Below are 18,171 nucleotides of genomic sequence, written 5' to 3'. Positions count from 1 at the left end.
AAGGAAAGAGGTTTTCATTAACTTTCAAACCAAGTCTCATAATTTTCCTGTGAACTACACCTCATTCCTGAATTATTCCAAGTGGTTTCATATTTTTATCATCTCTGGATTTATCATTATGCAAAAAGAAAAATCTACCCGTAGATTTCAATTAATAAACTAAAACAGTAACTTAAATGTCTAAGCTAGGCTCTAAACCATTTTTCTAAGCTTTTATTCTCTGAAACAAACACTTGAGAGTTGGATTTACCTTTTTAGCATTTTTCTGTGATTTGCTATGATTTAAACTAGCTTAAACAAGGATTAAATCATATAACATTAATTCTAACAGAGACATGTGTAAACTTATTTTTATATGAAACTACACAGAATATTGAGTCTAACAAAATTTATCTTGCATTTTTAGCATTTTTCTACACTTTTCTATGCCTTTTTAAACTTTCAGCCTTTTTAGATCTAGGAAAAAAAAAAGAAAACCGAGGCAATCTTCCAATCTAGCCCTCCAGTCTATGGGTTAAATGCGTAGAGGCCCCTGGATCTTGCGCCTACACCCCTGGACAAAAACCCACCTCAAACATAAATCCCACGATTTTCCCCATAACCCCCTGACTTTCTTTTCCACTCGCAACTAGACCCCTGGCCTTCTTCTTCCTCTGGAACAGAACGCACAGCACAGCAAAATAGACAGGCTTGGCCGGCGTTCGGGATTGGGCCAGCGGCGGTAGGGGGAGGGCAGCGGGGCGGCTTGGGGGCGAGGAGGGGCTGCGCAGCAGGGCCAACGGCTCCCAGAAGCAGGTCCAGAGACGCGGATCGGGGCGGCGCAGAAGGGGCTCCGCGGGCGGCGAGGAACGCCGTCGACATGAGCGGGAACGAGCGCGGAAAGTTGACCCCAGAGGAAATCGAGCGCGAGCATGATGATCAGTGTCTTACCACGGTTCCGTTTGAGTGGTTGGTTGACGACGAGGATGACTGGAAGATGGTGTTCCGCGGTGAGGCAGTGGGGGTGGCGGGTGGAGTTCCTGGAGTTGGGGAAAGTGGGATTCCGGGCGATGGGGTGGATGGCAGGCGACGAGGAGTGTTCGAGGGTGTGGCTGAGGAAGTGGAGGAGCCTCAGGCGTGGGCTATTAGACAGAGGCGGAGGGAGCTGGCCAGATTTCGTCGGGGAACGGGAACCTCTCGAGCTGCCGGTTTGGGGCAAGAACTTTCTGTTGGAGGGCACGGGGGCTTGGAAAGGAGGCAGGAGACTTGAGGAGGGTGGTTTGGAGGATGGGGCGCTAGTACGCTGCTGCGGGGTGGACCGGCCACGGCGGGCGCCATTGGCGGACATGGGAGGCGACTTGGCGGGTGCACTTGCAGGCGGGCGCTGCAGGCGAGGCCGAGGAGCTATTGCGTCTTGTCTCGGGCGTACGTTGGCGAGCACGGCGGCGGTGGCGTGCCAGAGCGTCGCAGGGCGCGTGCGGATAGAGCAGCGGCAGGGGGGCAACTTGACGGGGCAGCGACGAGGAGCACGTGCCACGGGGCGGCCGGCGAGGGGAGCGCGGCGCACGCGTGCTCGGCGTGAGCTCTGGTGCGGGATTTGCGGGATCGGACGATAGGGCAATCTTCGAGCGCGATCTTCTCCAGATTTTTGAACTGCACAACCCCTACCCCCTTTACAAAAGTTGTAGGCCTAGGATCTAAGTTCAATTCTTGTAATTGTCTTGATTTCAAATTCGAACCCGAATTGAAGATAAAACGCTTCAAAGTTTGGCAAAATCCGAAACTTTCAGACTTGAACAGTTCAGCCATTTTTGACAGTGTTGACCATTTTAGCTGCGTTTGACCTCGTTTTTAAAAACCTTCTGTGCAGATTTTGGCCTATGCTCAAAAATCAAAGTTGTTAAGGACTCGTAGCACTAAAACTTTCATAAAAGGTTTGTCATTAGCATACATTCGAAAATGTGAGAAAAAGGGCTCCAAAGTTCTGACTTTATTTGATCTGCACCTTTCGGCCCAGATTTGTAATTCAATATTTTGACCCTTTTCTGATCAGTTTCAAGCAAAAAGCTAATTACAAAAGTTGTTAGAATTTGTGAGTTATACAACTCTTAGTTAGGCATATTTTTAAGTTTTTGAGCAAAAAATTGAGTTATGGCTTGAACACGTGTTTAGCTTGTGAGGGGCAAAAGGGGTCATTTTACTTGGGTGCAAGGCTGTTCATTGGTTCCATTAAGCTCTAATGACTTCACTTAAGCTCAAAGAAGGTAAATTTTAGCTCGTTTGCTACAGTTTATCGCAGATTCACAACACATGGATCATCATACATGCAACCTGACAAATTTACAATGGTCTTCATTTTAGGAAAATATTTTTTGTATGTCAGTTGTGTCCTGTAGGTTTGTTTACAACAGTTACCGATAACAAATATGTAGAAGATAATGCCTACAAGATTTCATTTTATTGCATTTTTATCGATATATTTAAACTATTTTTTGTTAAATATCACACTCGATATTGAATAACATTTAATGAAAAACGAATTAAAATTTCAGTAAAGAATTTCAATGTCAGGCCGATCTAAATAAGCTGATTATAATAGTCTCAGTCTCAAAGGTACGCACCACGTCGAAGTATTTTTCCTTGGTGTCATGAACGTTACTTACAAGCCCACTTCATGATTGGGCCCCCATCCAAACATAGAAGGAAGTGAATTTCACCAAAGGAACACACACAGGTCATAACACTAGAGGTCGTCCATGCAGCTCACTTGTTTTGGTGTTATTTTATCATTTTTTTTCAGTTGAGCTACAGTGAATTGAAGGAGCTATTCCCACTTACAGGCTCTGCTCTGCGTCGGCGCTAAGTGCTGCAACATAAAAAGGCTCATATGGTACTCTTCATTTTAGTATATCATTTATTTCTATGTGCTCCTGTTGATTAAAAAAGCTCCGATGTCTTTCAAAAAGATTAAAATAGCTTCGAAAGAAAATTTCCAAGTCATTTCAACGGAATCTTTTTACCCAAGTGTTGGGGCATTTTACCTTGAGAAAATTCCTTATTTTACACTATAAGGTGACTCAATTTCTTTCTTGACCCCAAAAAATTCACTGAGTTATAACTTTCATTACTTATTTGATATTTTCATCACTTTTGTTAGTTAAGTCAGGTCAAACAATCATCAAATCACCTCCAAAATTCATGAAACTCTTTCTGGTCATAGAGAACAAATGAAGATGAATCCATTTTTTTCTTAAAAAGACACATGTATGTTTCCAGTTTTTAAAATAAAATTCATCAAATTTGACTACTTTTGAAGCATATTCGATTTTTATGGAACCAAAATATTAGTTATTTGTCTTATTTTTTTTGAAAGTGTTTTGGTGCTATAAAATTCATATAATTTGTAAAGTAGCCTAATCTAGTGAATTTTAAATTTAAAACCATAAAGGAACATGTGTGGGTTTAAGAAAAATGGGTTCATATTCATTTATTTTAACGCTACAAAAAATTACATGATTTTTTAGGTGATTTGGATATCATTTCACCTGACTTAACTATTATAAGTGAAGAAAATGTCAAATAAGTAATGGAAGTTAGAACTCAGTGTTATATAAGTAATAAAAAAAATTCAGAGTCAAGAAAGGAATTGAGTCTTCTTCCGGTGTCAAATAAGAAATTTTCTCTTTTACTTTTGGATGTCGCTGTTTGCTATCCCACGGCAAGGAGAACATGTAAAGAAGATTACAACACTATGAGCAATCTGTAGTTTGCTCAGAACAATGTTTGTTTCTGCCAGTACAATGTTTGGACGCATGAGATGAACTAAGCACATCCTGCAAGCATAGCATATAAGTGTATGATGTCATCAAGGCCCTACATCGTTGCTTAAAAATAAGTATATGCACATTTTGATCATAAAGAATACAACCATATCAATCATGAACTAACTTTTGCATCTTTATATATTTCACGGTTACAAGAACCTGATCCAATATCAATGTAGTGATATATAAGAGCTTAAGCTAATGCATTTCAGCACAACCTCCCTCCCGCCTCACCAAACCCAAACCCACCTACATACGCACGCAATCGTGGTAACATACGAATGACCCATTTTCTTTGATTGCAACAGCATAAAGAGTTACTACATCCATCCTTAAATATATAACGTTTATGATAAGTTAACTAGTTAAAAATAAACTAATTTGCTTGTTCTAAACGTCATATAACGGAAGGAGTACATGGATTGATTTTGTTGCTCATCACGTCCTGTTACATGCCCATTGCCTGTCAATCACACTAACCTTCAAAGGTCCATTTGGATGCCTGACTGACATCAAAGATATGAGAGAATTGGGAAGCATTTCCTACCATATCAGGGGTTGCTTTGCGTTTATATTAACGCCACGGAACACAAATGAAACAAGGATTTAAGAGCAGCAAGAATTTAGTCCTCAGGATAATAGAACCAGCACGAATCCTAAGGACTAGTCCATGGCACCAATAATCCTGACGACTATCCATGTCGGCTCTAATCAATGCCGTGTACAATAGAACCAGCACGAATACAATAGCCGCCAAGAATTAGAGTTATTCGCGTCAGTCCTATAAGCTCTATGTAGAGCCGACATGGATAGTCCTCAGGATTATTTGTGCCGGTTCATGCATGGACTAGAAAATCCGTAACTTTACATATGACCTCGGATAGAGACAAGCTTTATATAAAAATTGTACATTTCGGTGAGATCTAAAACTCTGTAGTTGAAAGTTCCTTTAGATGCCCAAAATTATAACTTTAGCATACCTTTTGCATTCCTTATAATTTGAATTTCATGTTTTATATGGAAATTCGTAACTTTGTGATATGGACTCGCATCAAGACAAACTTAATATGAAAGTTACTATATCGACCTGATATACAACTTTGTAGTTGAAAGTGTTTCAATGTAAAGTTGTGAATAGGTCAAATAATGTATATAATTTCACCTCAGTTTCCTGCTTTTCTTCCCGCTCTTGTAATTTGAATTTTATATTGTATTCGAAAATTTGTAGCTTTGCATGCGATTTTGGATGGACACAAACTTTGTATAAAATTTGTTTGTTTCAAGAGTGTTGGGTATCTGGATCAAGGGCGTCACCCTCACGCACCGAATTGGAGGGAGTTTTCACCTTTGCACCACATTTCACCTTCACGTATTGATCACCATCATTTGAGTCGCACCGAATGTGTCCTCCGTTTGATTGTTTCCTTGCGCAGGAATCTACTCGGAATGAATTGGAGTGAGGGTGTCCACCAAATGAGAATGAAAGCAGAGAATCTAATCGGCACCTTCGCTGGATGGCTTGATGGTCAAGGTGGTCTCAATGACGCAAAGGTGATCATAAGGCCGGTTACGTTGCAAACGTGACCGAGGTAGCATGAATCGCGTGACCCGCAAGTGGAGTTAAAATTGGAGTAGGACTCTTTTTTACCTCTATGTATAGCATATTCTAGGAATATAGCAGTTGGCTAGAGGTAAAATGGGGTGTAAAATGTTGCTTGGTCGGGGAGCCACCCCCACTATACAAGGGATCGCATTTTGGAATAAATACAATTCTCCTTAGAGTTGCATTTTCTTTTTTCTGCATTCAGAATTCTAAGTGCTTGGTTGAGAGCTTTCTCAAAACCAACAATGTGATCTACAACTTTGTAGTTTAAAGTTTTTTCATTTAAAGTCATTTAGATGCCTATATAATGAATCAAAATATCAGACAACAAGGATCAAAAGGGATAGAACTTCCCTTTGCATGCAGGGTGTGTAGTTTAGGTGGGATGGTAAGGAGGTATCGCACGAGGGTGTAGGTCATGAGTTTGAAGGTTGGACACCGCACACGTGACTTGTGACTTTGCGATGCGCGAGCGTGAGCGTAGCTTAGGGGCGGCCTCCAGGCTTGGTAAAAAAATATTTTTTGCTATTTTTATTTATAAATTCCTATTTTAACTATGTATGCCGGTGTGATATCCCACCGGCTAGTTCGTAAAAAAATCTGCCAGCTATAACCTAGCCACACGAACTCGTACCAGCTTTGATGCTGGTACGAATAACCAACCTCATTTGTATAGGCTTCATGGTGATGGTCCATCCATCAGTGCGGATGAGGTTTCCATGTTGGCACAGATTGGGTGCTCTGCAGTAGTGATCTCCAGTATGCTCTCCAGAAGGAATATACTCAATCTTCGGAAATTTCCTTAACACTCATTGTTGTACAAAACTACAATAAACCTCTATGTTCTTTGTCCTTGCTTTGAAAACAAGGTTAGTTAAAAGATATTTTGCAAAATATTTCTCACACCACAGCTTGCATAGCCGGAGAAAAATGAATTTTACGTACCTACAATGAAGTTTGAATCCACATGACCTCTTTGGTAGCATTAGCAATAACCTTTATATTCTAATTTAGTGCTTGATTTTGAAACGAGAGCATGCTTATGAGCACTCGAAGCACAAGATTAGATCCTAAACTATAGTAAAACCTATAGTAGACCTTATGTCATATCTAGCTAGGCATATTGCCTCATCTACATCTAAATAAGTAGTAACAAGAATCAACAAACACATACTAATCTTAAGTCCAAGCTTGTCATTATTATTCTTCAAATACCTCAATATTGTTGTAGCAGCTGTCCAATGCTATGTAGTTGGTGCATGTAAAAAACTGATCTATCCTACGATTGCGTGTGACCAAGAGTCGGATAAGAGGTCAAAGAGTTGACAACGACTTCTAAGTAAGCAAGGTTGGATATAAATCATGATTTTAGAAGAATTATTTGAACCGGAGTATGGACATGTAAACTTAATTGTTAGCTTTCGTACTTGTCTACGCCCAGCACATGCACGCAATGCAAGCAAACTGCTACATGCAGCTTCTGATGGTAGTTCCGGAAAACAAAAGGATGAGAAATTAAGATAGTGATCATCAGTGCATGGAAGATCTAGATTCTGGGTTCGTTTTAGACGACTGAAAGAGACAGGTAGGCTACTAGGCACAGAATAGAGGACACTATGGCGGGCGACTGAACGACAGAGCCTACGCGTGCGCACAGACCAGAAAGAGCTCACGCAATGGTCTCCAGTTGGTATAAAGCAGAGGTGCTGCATGACGGCTCGAGTAATAGACGACGAGGATGAAGCGTCTTATACAGGACAGGCTCGACAGACGGAGATGGTGGTCGGCAGAAGAAACTGTGACCTGGCCTGAGGCCGTGGAGATTACGATTTTGTGGATTTGAAAGCGATGGAGTGATGAGGATTGAGTGGGCAATCAGTTTTACTCTTAGCAGCCGGGAATGTGGAACGTGGCCACGTTCCTCGTTTCGGAAACATCATTTCAGGACAGGAACATTCCAGGAAAATAGGAATAATTTAGTGTAAAAACCTTTTATAAGTGTCGAACGTGAATTTTACTCCTTAAAGCAGTCGGAATAAAAACAGAGAGTTTTGGGCCCACTGCTTGAAAGCTTACCTGGCTTTAAGGCTATTTGGCGTAAAATGGAAAAAGGGACCAAGATGAAAAGTAATTAAGAAAGAGATAAGAATCTACTAGATGCTGGCTTGTTGTCGTGAAGGACCTGGTCAGTCTTTCATGCTGAGATAAATAACTTGTAAAGAATTATAAGGCAAATAGAAATAGATAGGGAGGAAGTTGAGTTGAAGGGACATTTTAGCCTGATATTAAAATGTTCTTAGCCAAACAAAGAGTTAACAGTTTGATAAGGATTTTCAAACGAGACAAAGTTTAAATTGACTCGTATGTAAAAAACAATTTCAAATTCATTTTACAAACAGAACACTATGCACTCAGCATAAATGCAACACCCCATATCATGATTTGATGTAGGAAAAAATGATCTTCTCTGTCCAATTTGACAAACCAAAATAGAAATTCTGGGGCGTGACATTCGGGCCAGGTACAAGTTGGAAACATTCATCTTTGAAGTGAAATATTCTCTTTCATATGTGGGATGGAACCATCTAAGTAAAATGAAAGAGCAGGGTCTCCACGTGGGAGTGGAGGGGGGGCATGGTGGAGAATAAAAACGAGGGCTGTGGCACTGTTCAGGATGGTGGTTGCACGGATAGCTATGTGCCAGCGCAGTGGTGCAAGATGCCAAGCGTGGCTGTGGTTTGCATGTGGAGCAAGATCAGGTCCCGAGAGGCTAAAAGTGGTGGATCCAACCCACTGACAGTGACTAACGGAGTGAAAAACACCATCCTTCCAATCAAACTGAAATCATGTACCAATAAAAAACCAGGGTGAATACACCTGTCAACCAAATACTAGTGGGACCGAGTACCATCCAAATAACAGGTAGGGGACCATCGGATTCCATCTCATACCCAAACTAAACATATCTTAACGGGTGAATTCCATCAAACACTCCATAGAAAAATTAAAAAAATATGATATGAAATAAATGTTGCGGATCACTACTACTTGTGACACATTTCTTATAGGAGAGATCTGTACAGGAAGGATCAAATCTAGGTATTTAATGACGAATCTTTTTGTATTGCATATGATTGAGTAGTGTATTAATGTTCTTAATATATAATCAAATTTTGTAGCAGGCATTTATTCCTTTATGGACGTTACCTACTTTATCACACACATATCTTGTGTTGTTTATTTGTACCCTGAGAGACTCGACCTTAAATTCGACAGTAGCTTCCAGTCAGGTGTTTCGAGTCACCAAATTCCTACCGCAGCAATTCCGAATCGTGCTTGCGTGCAGAGGACATTTAGAGTTCCACAGGAGGTAATTTCTATAGCTCAAAGTTTATTTAGTCTCCAAGTTTCGATTCACCAAGCGACTAGTTATTCCACGGAATAATAAACTTCAAAACTACCTCGTAGCTAGCTAGATCAGATGTTTAAGAGAATTTCATCGGTTTTGAAGTAGAGATCGACTATTTATTAGGATATGAACAGTAGATGTTTGATTTGCAGCCAGCAACATTCTAGCTACCATCAGCGAAGAATTCCCAGATTGCCTTGTATCAACAGCCTTAACCATTTTCCAGTTACGGACGAGATGCATCTGTGAAAAAGCCTGTCCAACCTAGTAGAATTAATAGGCGCTATCTAAAATACAGTACACGAAATTTTGTCATCAGTCAAGAGTTTGCAAAACTTGTTGTTAATCTCTTCTGTTAACTGTTGTTGGACAATTTCACGCAGAGGCATCTGGTTTTCACCTCCCTCATCCCAGGACTAAGATTTTTCAAAAGAATGTTTTTTATCCTCTCTTAGTTTTTCTAGATCCTCTCTCCATCTCCCACATACCCGAATTGCTAATGCCATCATCATTCCTTAGTTTTTCTACCTTATTTTTTCTTTTCTTGCAAAACGATCACATTACTGGGATCCTTGACATGCTGTTTTGTTTTATTTATTGTTTGGATTCCTGGTTGAAACTTGAATCAAGGAGCTAGAAATGCTTGAGGACCACACTGCTTTATTCCAATCACTATCCCTTTTTTAGATGACAGAAGAACAGATCTAGGTTTGATGCAGCGTAGCAGGTGCCACTTCAGGTGACAGTTTGAGACTAGTGCTTCTCCATAAACAGGAGTTCCCCTCCATCTGAATGCTTCGGGGAGTCTCCTTGATAAGCACGACCACGTTCCAGGATTTAGTACCTTCAGATTATTTGGAGCCATCTAATGCTATCTTAGTTTTTAATATCTTGTTTTCTCTTTTCTTGCAAACCGCTTAATTGCTGGGATCCACAGCATGCGAGTTTGTTTTCTATGAAAATAAGCAGGCATGCTGGGATCCCTGGTCAATGAGTCGAGTGAAATTTTTGAACGACCACCTTGCTTCTTGAAGTTAGCGATCCATATTTACAATACAATCGATCTTTGCTTGATGCAGCATAGCAGGTGCCACATCAGGTGACAGTCTAAGGACCTTGTACTCTTCTCCATAAAAAGAAAATCCACTCCACTTAATGTTCAACCTCAAGGAATATTAGAACCCCCCTCAAGTTTTTGTTGCTGTCCTTCTAAAACATCAGAACATTTGGAGCCATTTAATACAATGCTATGACAAATTTCAGATGTATTTCATGTGAAATGAAAAGAATGATAAATCTAGAATGAATAGTGATGATCACTGCTATTTATTTGTATGCTTACAATCCAACAACTTGGATGCTTGAACTTCAGCATTTTATAATTTTTGAATAGTTTTGTATGTACGAAGTATCTGAATAGGATCCATAAAGACCATTTATTTTGCAATATTGCATTGTCTTTTATCATTGCTTCTCTTGACTTTTGTTATCAGGATACTATGGACAACGAGTGGCAGCTGAACAGTAACAATGAACAAGGCATGGGCCTCAACCCTGGAAACGAGACCGCCTACCCGAACTGGATCAACCACATGGAAGAATACGATATCGATGCTCTCCTGGGCGCCGAGGACCATGTAAACACTGATCAGGATGAGGATGACGAGGAACACCACCACGATGGATCGAAATCATCCAAGCGTGGGAAGAATCGCTTCACTGCAAAGCAGATTGAACAACTTGAATCGTAACACAAACATTCCCACCGTAGGCATTGAATATCATTGCTCACTTTTTTTCTGTGAGCTTATCTCATTTCTATTGCTATGCAGTTTGTTCCAATTGTCTGCCCACCCAGATGATCCGACGCGCCAGGAACTTGCTGACAAGATTGGGTTAGAGGCAAGGCAGGTCAAGTTCTGGTTCCAAAACCGACGCACTAAGACTAAGGTATATCTCTAATAAGTTCCTAATCATATATAGTAGTTGTACTGCATTTTTGTTCCATTAATTAACTGACAGAATTCACAAATTAAGGCTAAAAATGTATAGAGATGCACCATATGAAAAGTAATGACCATTGTTAATTCCTTAATTGAAACATGCAGGCGAAGGCAGTTGGAGATCAGAACAAGGACATTAAGCAAGAAAATGCTCAGCTGCACGCGGAGAACATGAAACTGCAGCAAACATTAGCATGTGGCAGATGTCGTGACCCAACAGAGCACAAATGGCACCTGCTGAATGAAAATGCAAGGCTCAAGGATACGAAACGCCGTGCCCAAGAATACCTGATCAAGCTCATCCATGATTCAAACCTTCCTCACTCTGAGACACTGGAGCATCTGGAATCAGCTTCCCTGAACCTGGTGCCATTCGACGACAATGGCAGCACTTACCAGGCCACACTTCTCTCATACGCTGAACGTGCCTTGAACGAGTTTATGATGTTAGCAGTGAAGGATGAGCCGATGTGGCTGCCTACCATCAATGGCAAGATGCTACACAACCAGGAGTACAATTGTCGCACGTGCCCAGGACTACTTGGCCCCTGCCCGCAGGGGTTTGTCATGGAGGCAACCAAGCAGACTACCACAGTCAGGGGTACCGCCTCCGACCTCGTTGCCATGCTCACTGACGTGGTAAGATACACCTATCTACAGCTGCATTCAAGGAATGCCCAACTAGCATTGTCATGATATTTATGCGTCTTATTTTCCCAGTCATGCTGGTCCAAGATGTTCCCTGGTATCATAGAAAGTGTAAGGGCTAGCAAGGTTGTCTCCAGTGGCATTTCAACTTCGCGCGACGGGCTAATTCAGGAGGTGAGTTCTTGCACCGCACATCTCTGCAGACTTCTGTGTCGATGATGAGGTTGATAGGCTTGACTAATTTTATTGAGCTCCTGCAGATGAACGTGGATCTGTGGGTGCAGTCGCCACGCGCACCAAACCGAAGCGTGAAATTTCTAAGGTACAGCAAGGAGATTGAAAACAACCAGTGGGCTGTGGTGGACGTATCCATCGATGGCATCCGTGGAATCGAACCAAATAATGGCAGCCAAATTGGGTACATGAGCTGCAGGTTGCTGCCCTCTGGCTGCCTCCTTCAGGACATGAGCAATGGCCTTTGTAAGGTACTCTACTACTATACAGTTGGGACTTGGGAGTTCAAATAATTTTGATCACCCATGTGATGCGTGGAATCATTATTAGACATTTGTGGTAATTACACATCATACAAATTTTCTGCTATATGGTGGTTGTGATTCCATGACATTCGGTTATATGTAGCTAAACCTTCTAGCCCTTAAAATTCTTTAGGCAAAGACAAAATAGTTCACTCCAAATTCAATTGTTAACTAGTGAAATAAAGCATAATTTATGTTCTGTATCATATGTAGTTGCTGCAAAGCGATGCGACCCATGTAGTAGTTCGTGTACATGTAACCTGTCCGGGACATCAAAATTGCTCGTGCATTATTTCAGGTGACATGGATTGTGCATGCGGAGTACGATGAGACCACTGTTTCGCCACTCTTCAGAGGATTGTTCCAGTCCGGGCAGGCCCTTGGCGCAAGCCGTTGGCTTGCATCGCTCCAGAGGCAGTGTGAGTACATGGCCACTCTGCACTGCACCCATTCCTCAGGTAAGTCCGCGGAAACGAAGAAATAAAACTAGTAGAAGTGCACAAAATGAGCTTAACAGTTTACTCATGTGGTTTATTCTGAAAAACTCTCACAGGACCAGCCATGTCTGCGCTAGGAAGAAGGGGCGTCTTGGATTTGGCCCAGCGAATGATGGTGAGCTTCTATACCGCCGTGTCCAAGCCGGTTACTCCGGGACCAAGCAACATTGTCAACGAGTGGCATGGTAGCTGCGACATTGGCGCCAAAACGTTTTTGGCAACTGTGCGCATGGTAATATGGAATATTTCTACCATGGGGCAGCCACCCGCGCTTGTGCTGTGTGCCACCACGACTGTGTGGTTGCCAGGCGTGCCACCACATCGTGTTCACGAGTACCTCTGCAATGGGCAGCGCCGCGGCGAGTGGGATAAGTTTGGCTATGGTGGCGCGGTGCAGGAGCTGAGCTCTATAGTCACGTGCCGGCAATTACGTGGCAATGTTGTCTCCGTCCTTCAACCCAGTGATGTGAGTCTGTCACCTTCCTTGTTTTCCATCATTTTGCCTCTTCTGGAAAAATAACACCTCGCATTTACTTGAAGCATTCGAGGAAGAGTAGACCTCTTATAACATTGCTTTATTTGAAACATATATAATGATATTAGATCAGTTCACTTGAAGTAGTCTTCACCTGATATCACTTGCCATCAAACCGTATGTGTCCAGTAATTTCTTTATTATGACAAACAATTGGTCACAGGTATCCTTTTTTTTTCCTCATGCTGCAGGTTACAGTTCGAGCTAACAGCAACATGCTGATCCTGCAAGAGGCAACCAGCGACTTGTCATGCTCGCTTGTGGTGTACAGCTTCGTCGAAAAGAACATGATGTGTGCTGTCATGGATGGTGCTGACAACTCCGCTGTCTTCCTCCTGCCGTCCGGATTCGCCATCCTTCCAGATGGTCATGCCAAGGCTCACCGCGCTGCAGCTGCCAGCTCCTCCTACAGCACTCCCACCGGCCAGAACAGCACTGCAGGATCTCTTCTTACCGCAGCCTACCAGCAAATACTGCCCAATTCTATATCCACCCATGCACTCGAGACCTTGGACGATGCTGGAAGTCGGGTCTGCCAAGCAATAAGCCAAATCCTTGCTGCCGTTGGGGCTGATATTGCAATCCCAGCCTGATGCACAGCTTTATGTCCGACAGATACTGTGGTCTCTTTTGGGATTGGTGAAACAAGTCAAGGACGGAAAATAATATGCTCTAATTTTTACACTGGCATATATGCTGGTTCACCATTAGCTATGTTCGGAGAAACTACTCCATGAATCCTGCTGTCAGTATTATACTTGTTGGTTTTATACTAGTTCAAGTCAGTTTTATACTTGGTTTGAACCCGTATCATTGTGGATTTGCATCAGTTGAATTATGTTTCCTATTTATCATTTGAGGCTCAATTTGAGAAAACTCCTTTCCATAGCAAGGCCTGGGACACTGTTTAACATATGCTTCTCGAGGCAAATGGTATATGTACGTGAATGCAGCATACATGTAAATGGTGCTACAAAGAACACGCAAAAATATAATGTACCCCACAACAGTGAGCACGCTCTGCTAAACAGGCCAGCGAAGGTCTTGAAGCACCATGCACCAAATGTGCAGGAGGGATCCCATGAAAAACGAACAAAATATAGGGTTGGAAAAGTAGGGTAAATGGAAAATGATACAGTAGACTGATTTTTTCAAATTGTGTGTTGGATAAATTAGCCTTGTCTATTCTTAAAGCAAAAGGAGGTGTTGTCCAGTTACAAGTCAAGTCTATGAAAAAATGTGTCAAAACTGACACATAACTTAATCTATAACTCTATTCTGGACTCATTCTAAATTTTTGACAAATGAGACGGAAGTTTCAAACAAACACAAGGTAAATTCCTACCAATTCTTGGGAATTGATGGAACTTATGGTGTCGACATCTTCTGGTCGGCATAACTTTCTCTACGCTTCAAATTGGCAAACCAATGTCTGTTTTGATCACCTTGGCGAGGGCTTCATCTTGGTAAAACCCACATATGTGATTTGATCTCGTCTTTCTTTGTGTTCAAGAGCTTCTTCATGTCTTCAACAGTATCAAAGCCAAAAATGTTCAAGGATCAACAATGTTTGTTGTTAATGCTACCTTTGTTGTCAATGCACTAGATTACCTAGTGGCATCTTCCTTATTTGCACTGAATATTCCTTGGTGTTAAAATCCTGCTGCAGGCAGTTTTTCAGTTTCAACAAATATAATATACCTTTGCGCCAATCCTCACTCAGTCACTCTCTTGATTTTTTTCTCAAGCCCTGGTACCTGATTTGGTTAGTGTTGCGAGTCCCACTGGAGCAGATATATACCATTTAAAAGTGGGTTTCTTTGGGGGCGGTTTGCATGAATATGGATTCATTTCAAAGCTAGCTTTCCATCTTCGGTGAACTGTTTCAGTCTCCAACAAAATTATATTACAACTTAGCATCTTGTACCTTGTTCTCATTATTATTTGTAACTAACGGAACCCACTAGCTTAGGATTTTTGCTCATAATAATATACAATTTTCAATTGAGTAGCTTAGTACCTGAGAGAAGAACCCTTCAAATGTTAAGTAGGTTAATCAGAGATGACAGAACATTTCTTGTATTGACAGAGATGACACTGATCAAGGCATTTGCTGTATGATGCAAGCATGACATTCATGATCATATAAACAAATCACAAATTCTATAAAATAACCAAAATCATAAAATGTACTAGCTAGATAAATATGATGACACACAACAAATTAATTAAGGAATGCAAATTCTATGTGCTAGGTATTGTCCAGGACTCGCTGAGTCACAAGACACGCTACTACAAAAATGCTTACATTATTTGATGACTAGTCTGTCACAGTTCCTCCCGAACTGTGTGGCCGTGTGGGAGAATTTATCTGTCAAGATGACACAAACCGGAGGAGGCTTGTGATGGCTGGTTCTTTAAGGGATACTTAGCTAACCAAGAAGGTTATTCTACAAAACTGTGCCAGATGTTTATGAGAGAGATTGAGATGCAATCGGCAGGTTGTACATCTTCTGTGGCCGTGAGCCTTTGCATAGTGCACGCAAGCTAGGCATGCATGCAGGTGTGTGGCGACATGACCCCTGAAGACTAGCGCTAGATGCAACAGAACTGAAGAATATCGGTCCTAGGCTAATCGTCAGCACTGACATTTTCTGATACTCATTAATTTGCTACGGTCAGAGCTATATATCTTATGTGCTATGATTGTTATATTTACCCGTGTCGATAAGGTCTGCTTCAATGTCAAAGTCTTGTCATCCACTTACCTACTCTTTTCTTTATCTGAAATGGCTGCTCTCCTTGTGGGCGGCAGTGAATTGGACCAAATTGTTCCAGAAACCTCATTAGTTGGATGGGAGTGAATCAGTCGTTCTACATATCCAAGGTGAGGGCATAGACTTAATTTCCTTGGAAATTAAATTGGAGGTTAGTTATATGCATGGTTTCATGGAGATAAGTAAGAATCATTACCATATGGTATCTGTTCTCATTCTATATAATTTATTTTTAGAAAAAATTTATGGGTAGAAGATGGATAGAAAACTACAAGAAATTTGTTGGCACTGCCATAAACTTTAGAGCACGCTACTGTCATAACAATATATGCAAATTGCAACAATTTTAAATCGTTGCCAGTCGTTGCAATTAGTAGCATGCCCTGAAGTTTTTCCCATACTTTTCATTGTTGTAATGTATGTTAATATTTCGATGACAATTGCTCACAAAGTCAGCAAATATAATGTAGACACAGTTTTTGTTGGTGGTGTTAACAAACTGTTTTTCCAACTATATATATTTTTGGCAAAAACTAATTAAAATCAAGACTATAAAAATTGAATTTTGGAATCGAACCTAGGATCTAGCAGTACATTAAAACTACTTTTGTTGTATATTTTTGTTTTATCCTTTTTCTTTACAATTAGAATGCAAAAAAGGTGGTAATAGTTGGAAAATGTGGCAATAGCCGACATATATTACAACATTATTTTACTCATGGCAATAATATGTTGCTTTGTTGCAACTATTTTTTGAACTATTGCACTGCTTATTTTAAAAAATATATGAAAAGTATGGGAAAATCTTTCTAGATCTAACTTCCATGCTTGCACGGTTGAATCACATGTAACGTGGTAGAAATAGATCCAACTTCCATCGGTTGATAGATCAATGTAACGTGATACAGGGTTTCAAAGAGAGAAAAGATGTGACGTGATCACGTAGAGGCCAAACGTGATGTACCATTTTCATTATTTTTCATAACGGGAACATGTGCGGGATGGTTGTTTGTTCTAACGTGAACGTTACATGGTGTCAGAGGAAAAATAGTGCATATCGTTTTTAATTTTTCCCTCACGTTGAAGGTGAACATGTACAGTTTTCATAATTTTCCATAACGTGAACGTGGCATCACGGTTGAAAGGGATGAAAATAAGCGCCGCGAGATTGCCGGCCTTTCCCTTTTTTGGATTATTTTAATTATTTAATTATATCTTTTATTCTAAAAATTGATAGATGTGATTCACTCGAACTCTTTCCTCCCAAGAGGTAATCCCACGTGGAAGTTGGATGTACCTTCAAAGCGGAGTACGCAAAGAGTACATATAGCAAGCAGAGATGGATTTGAAAGAGCTACTGAGGACGGTCTGACGGAGAATAACAGTGTCTATATGTATATTTCTATTCGTTTATTGTGGAAACTGAACAGATGTGGAATAATTAAATAATATATGATCCAAGCACAGTTCTTCATGAGGGGCTTTACAAAGGTTTATACCTGACAAACATTATGAAGAGCATTGTTGAGTTGGGAAGTTGCACTAGGTGAAGATAAACCATGTTGTGTTCAATCCATCGCCTCAAAATCCCAAATTCACCCAGCTTCCAGGTGCCTGCAAGATAGGAGATGTGTTAAGGTTATCTTGTTTCACGGTTTAGGACTTTCGGAACAGCATTTTGTTTGATTTCACCACTGGATAGTGCTCCAAGCAAATAAGTTCTTATAGGCAACTTGACGGGTCCCTCCTAGATGAGCGTAAAACTGATCCACTTTCAGATTCACGAAGGCATTGTAAGGAGCGCCTTTCCGCTGCACGTGACGTGCTCGTGTAGTGGCACATTTTTGTGTCAACACTTTGATTCCCATGGATTTCTTTTTTCGCGACCATGCCTTGTCACGTATTTCATTAAGAGGAGGAGAAATGTTAGGTTACATGATCATGCAGTGTCGTCTAGAAGGGATGACCTACTTTACAAATGAAAAGTAAGGAAAGATAACATTTGCCCCATCTTGCGACCCAACTACCAGGTTATTGCTCGTGACATTAGAACGAAGAGCTGCAGTGAACGGTGCCGGGCAGTGAAAACGAGCTGCTACCTAGGCATACGCTGTTAGAAAACGCGGGTATGCTACTCGCTAGCACACAAAAATATAACCGCATAAATAGAATAAATAGAATCACTTGCGAGTAATGATCATAGATTATACCTTCGCTCATCGCGCGTCGCAGCGGAAGTCTTGATGAAGCGCGAGTAGTCGATCCGATCAACGTCGAGAAAGTAGTCGTACCATCTGACGAAGTGTGCAACCGAGCGACACCTCTACGGCAATCCACACGTACGGGATGGGATGACG

General features: G+C 41.2%; 2 protein-coding genes across 2 annotated transcripts; both read left to right on the top strand.

Moving 5' to 3' along the window:
* The first annotated feature begins 859 nt into the window (after positions 1 to 859).
* On the top strand, positions 860 to 11,703 carry LOC111257950 (homeobox-leucine zipper protein MERISTEM L1-like). The gene is made up of 6 exons (XM_022828505.1): positions 860 to 1,147; positions 10,309 to 10,562; positions 10,648 to 10,765; positions 10,924 to 11,457; positions 11,539 to 11,640; positions 11,698 to 11,703. Exons 1-6 carry the CDS (start codon positions 860 to 862, stop codon positions 11,701 to 11,703), a joined length of 1,302 nt encoding a protein of 433 aa, XP_022684240.1.
* A 23-nt stretch (positions 11,704 to 11,726) lies between these two features.
* LOC111257949 (homeobox-leucine zipper protein ROC6-like) lies at positions 11,727 to 13,630 on the top strand. The gene is made up of 4 exons (XM_022828504.1): positions 11,727 to 11,951; positions 12,304 to 12,463; positions 12,559 to 12,968; positions 13,229 to 13,630. Exons 1-4 carry the CDS (start codon positions 11,727 to 11,729, stop codon positions 13,628 to 13,630), a joined length of 1,197 nt encoding a protein of 398 aa, XP_022684239.1.
* The last annotated feature ends 4,541 nt before the right edge of the window (positions 13,631 to 18,171 follow it).

The sequence above is a fragment of the Setaria italica genome, chromosome VII (assembly GCF_000263155.2).
Source record: "Setaria italica strain Yugu1 chromosome VII, Setaria_italica_v2.0, whole genome shotgun sequence".
Classification (NCBI taxonomy): domain Eukaryota; kingdom Viridiplantae; phylum Streptophyta; class Magnoliopsida; order Poales; family Poaceae; genus Setaria; species Setaria italica.
Note: the sequence above shows the minus strand (reverse complement) of the source record. Positions and strands in the feature narration are given on the sequence as shown.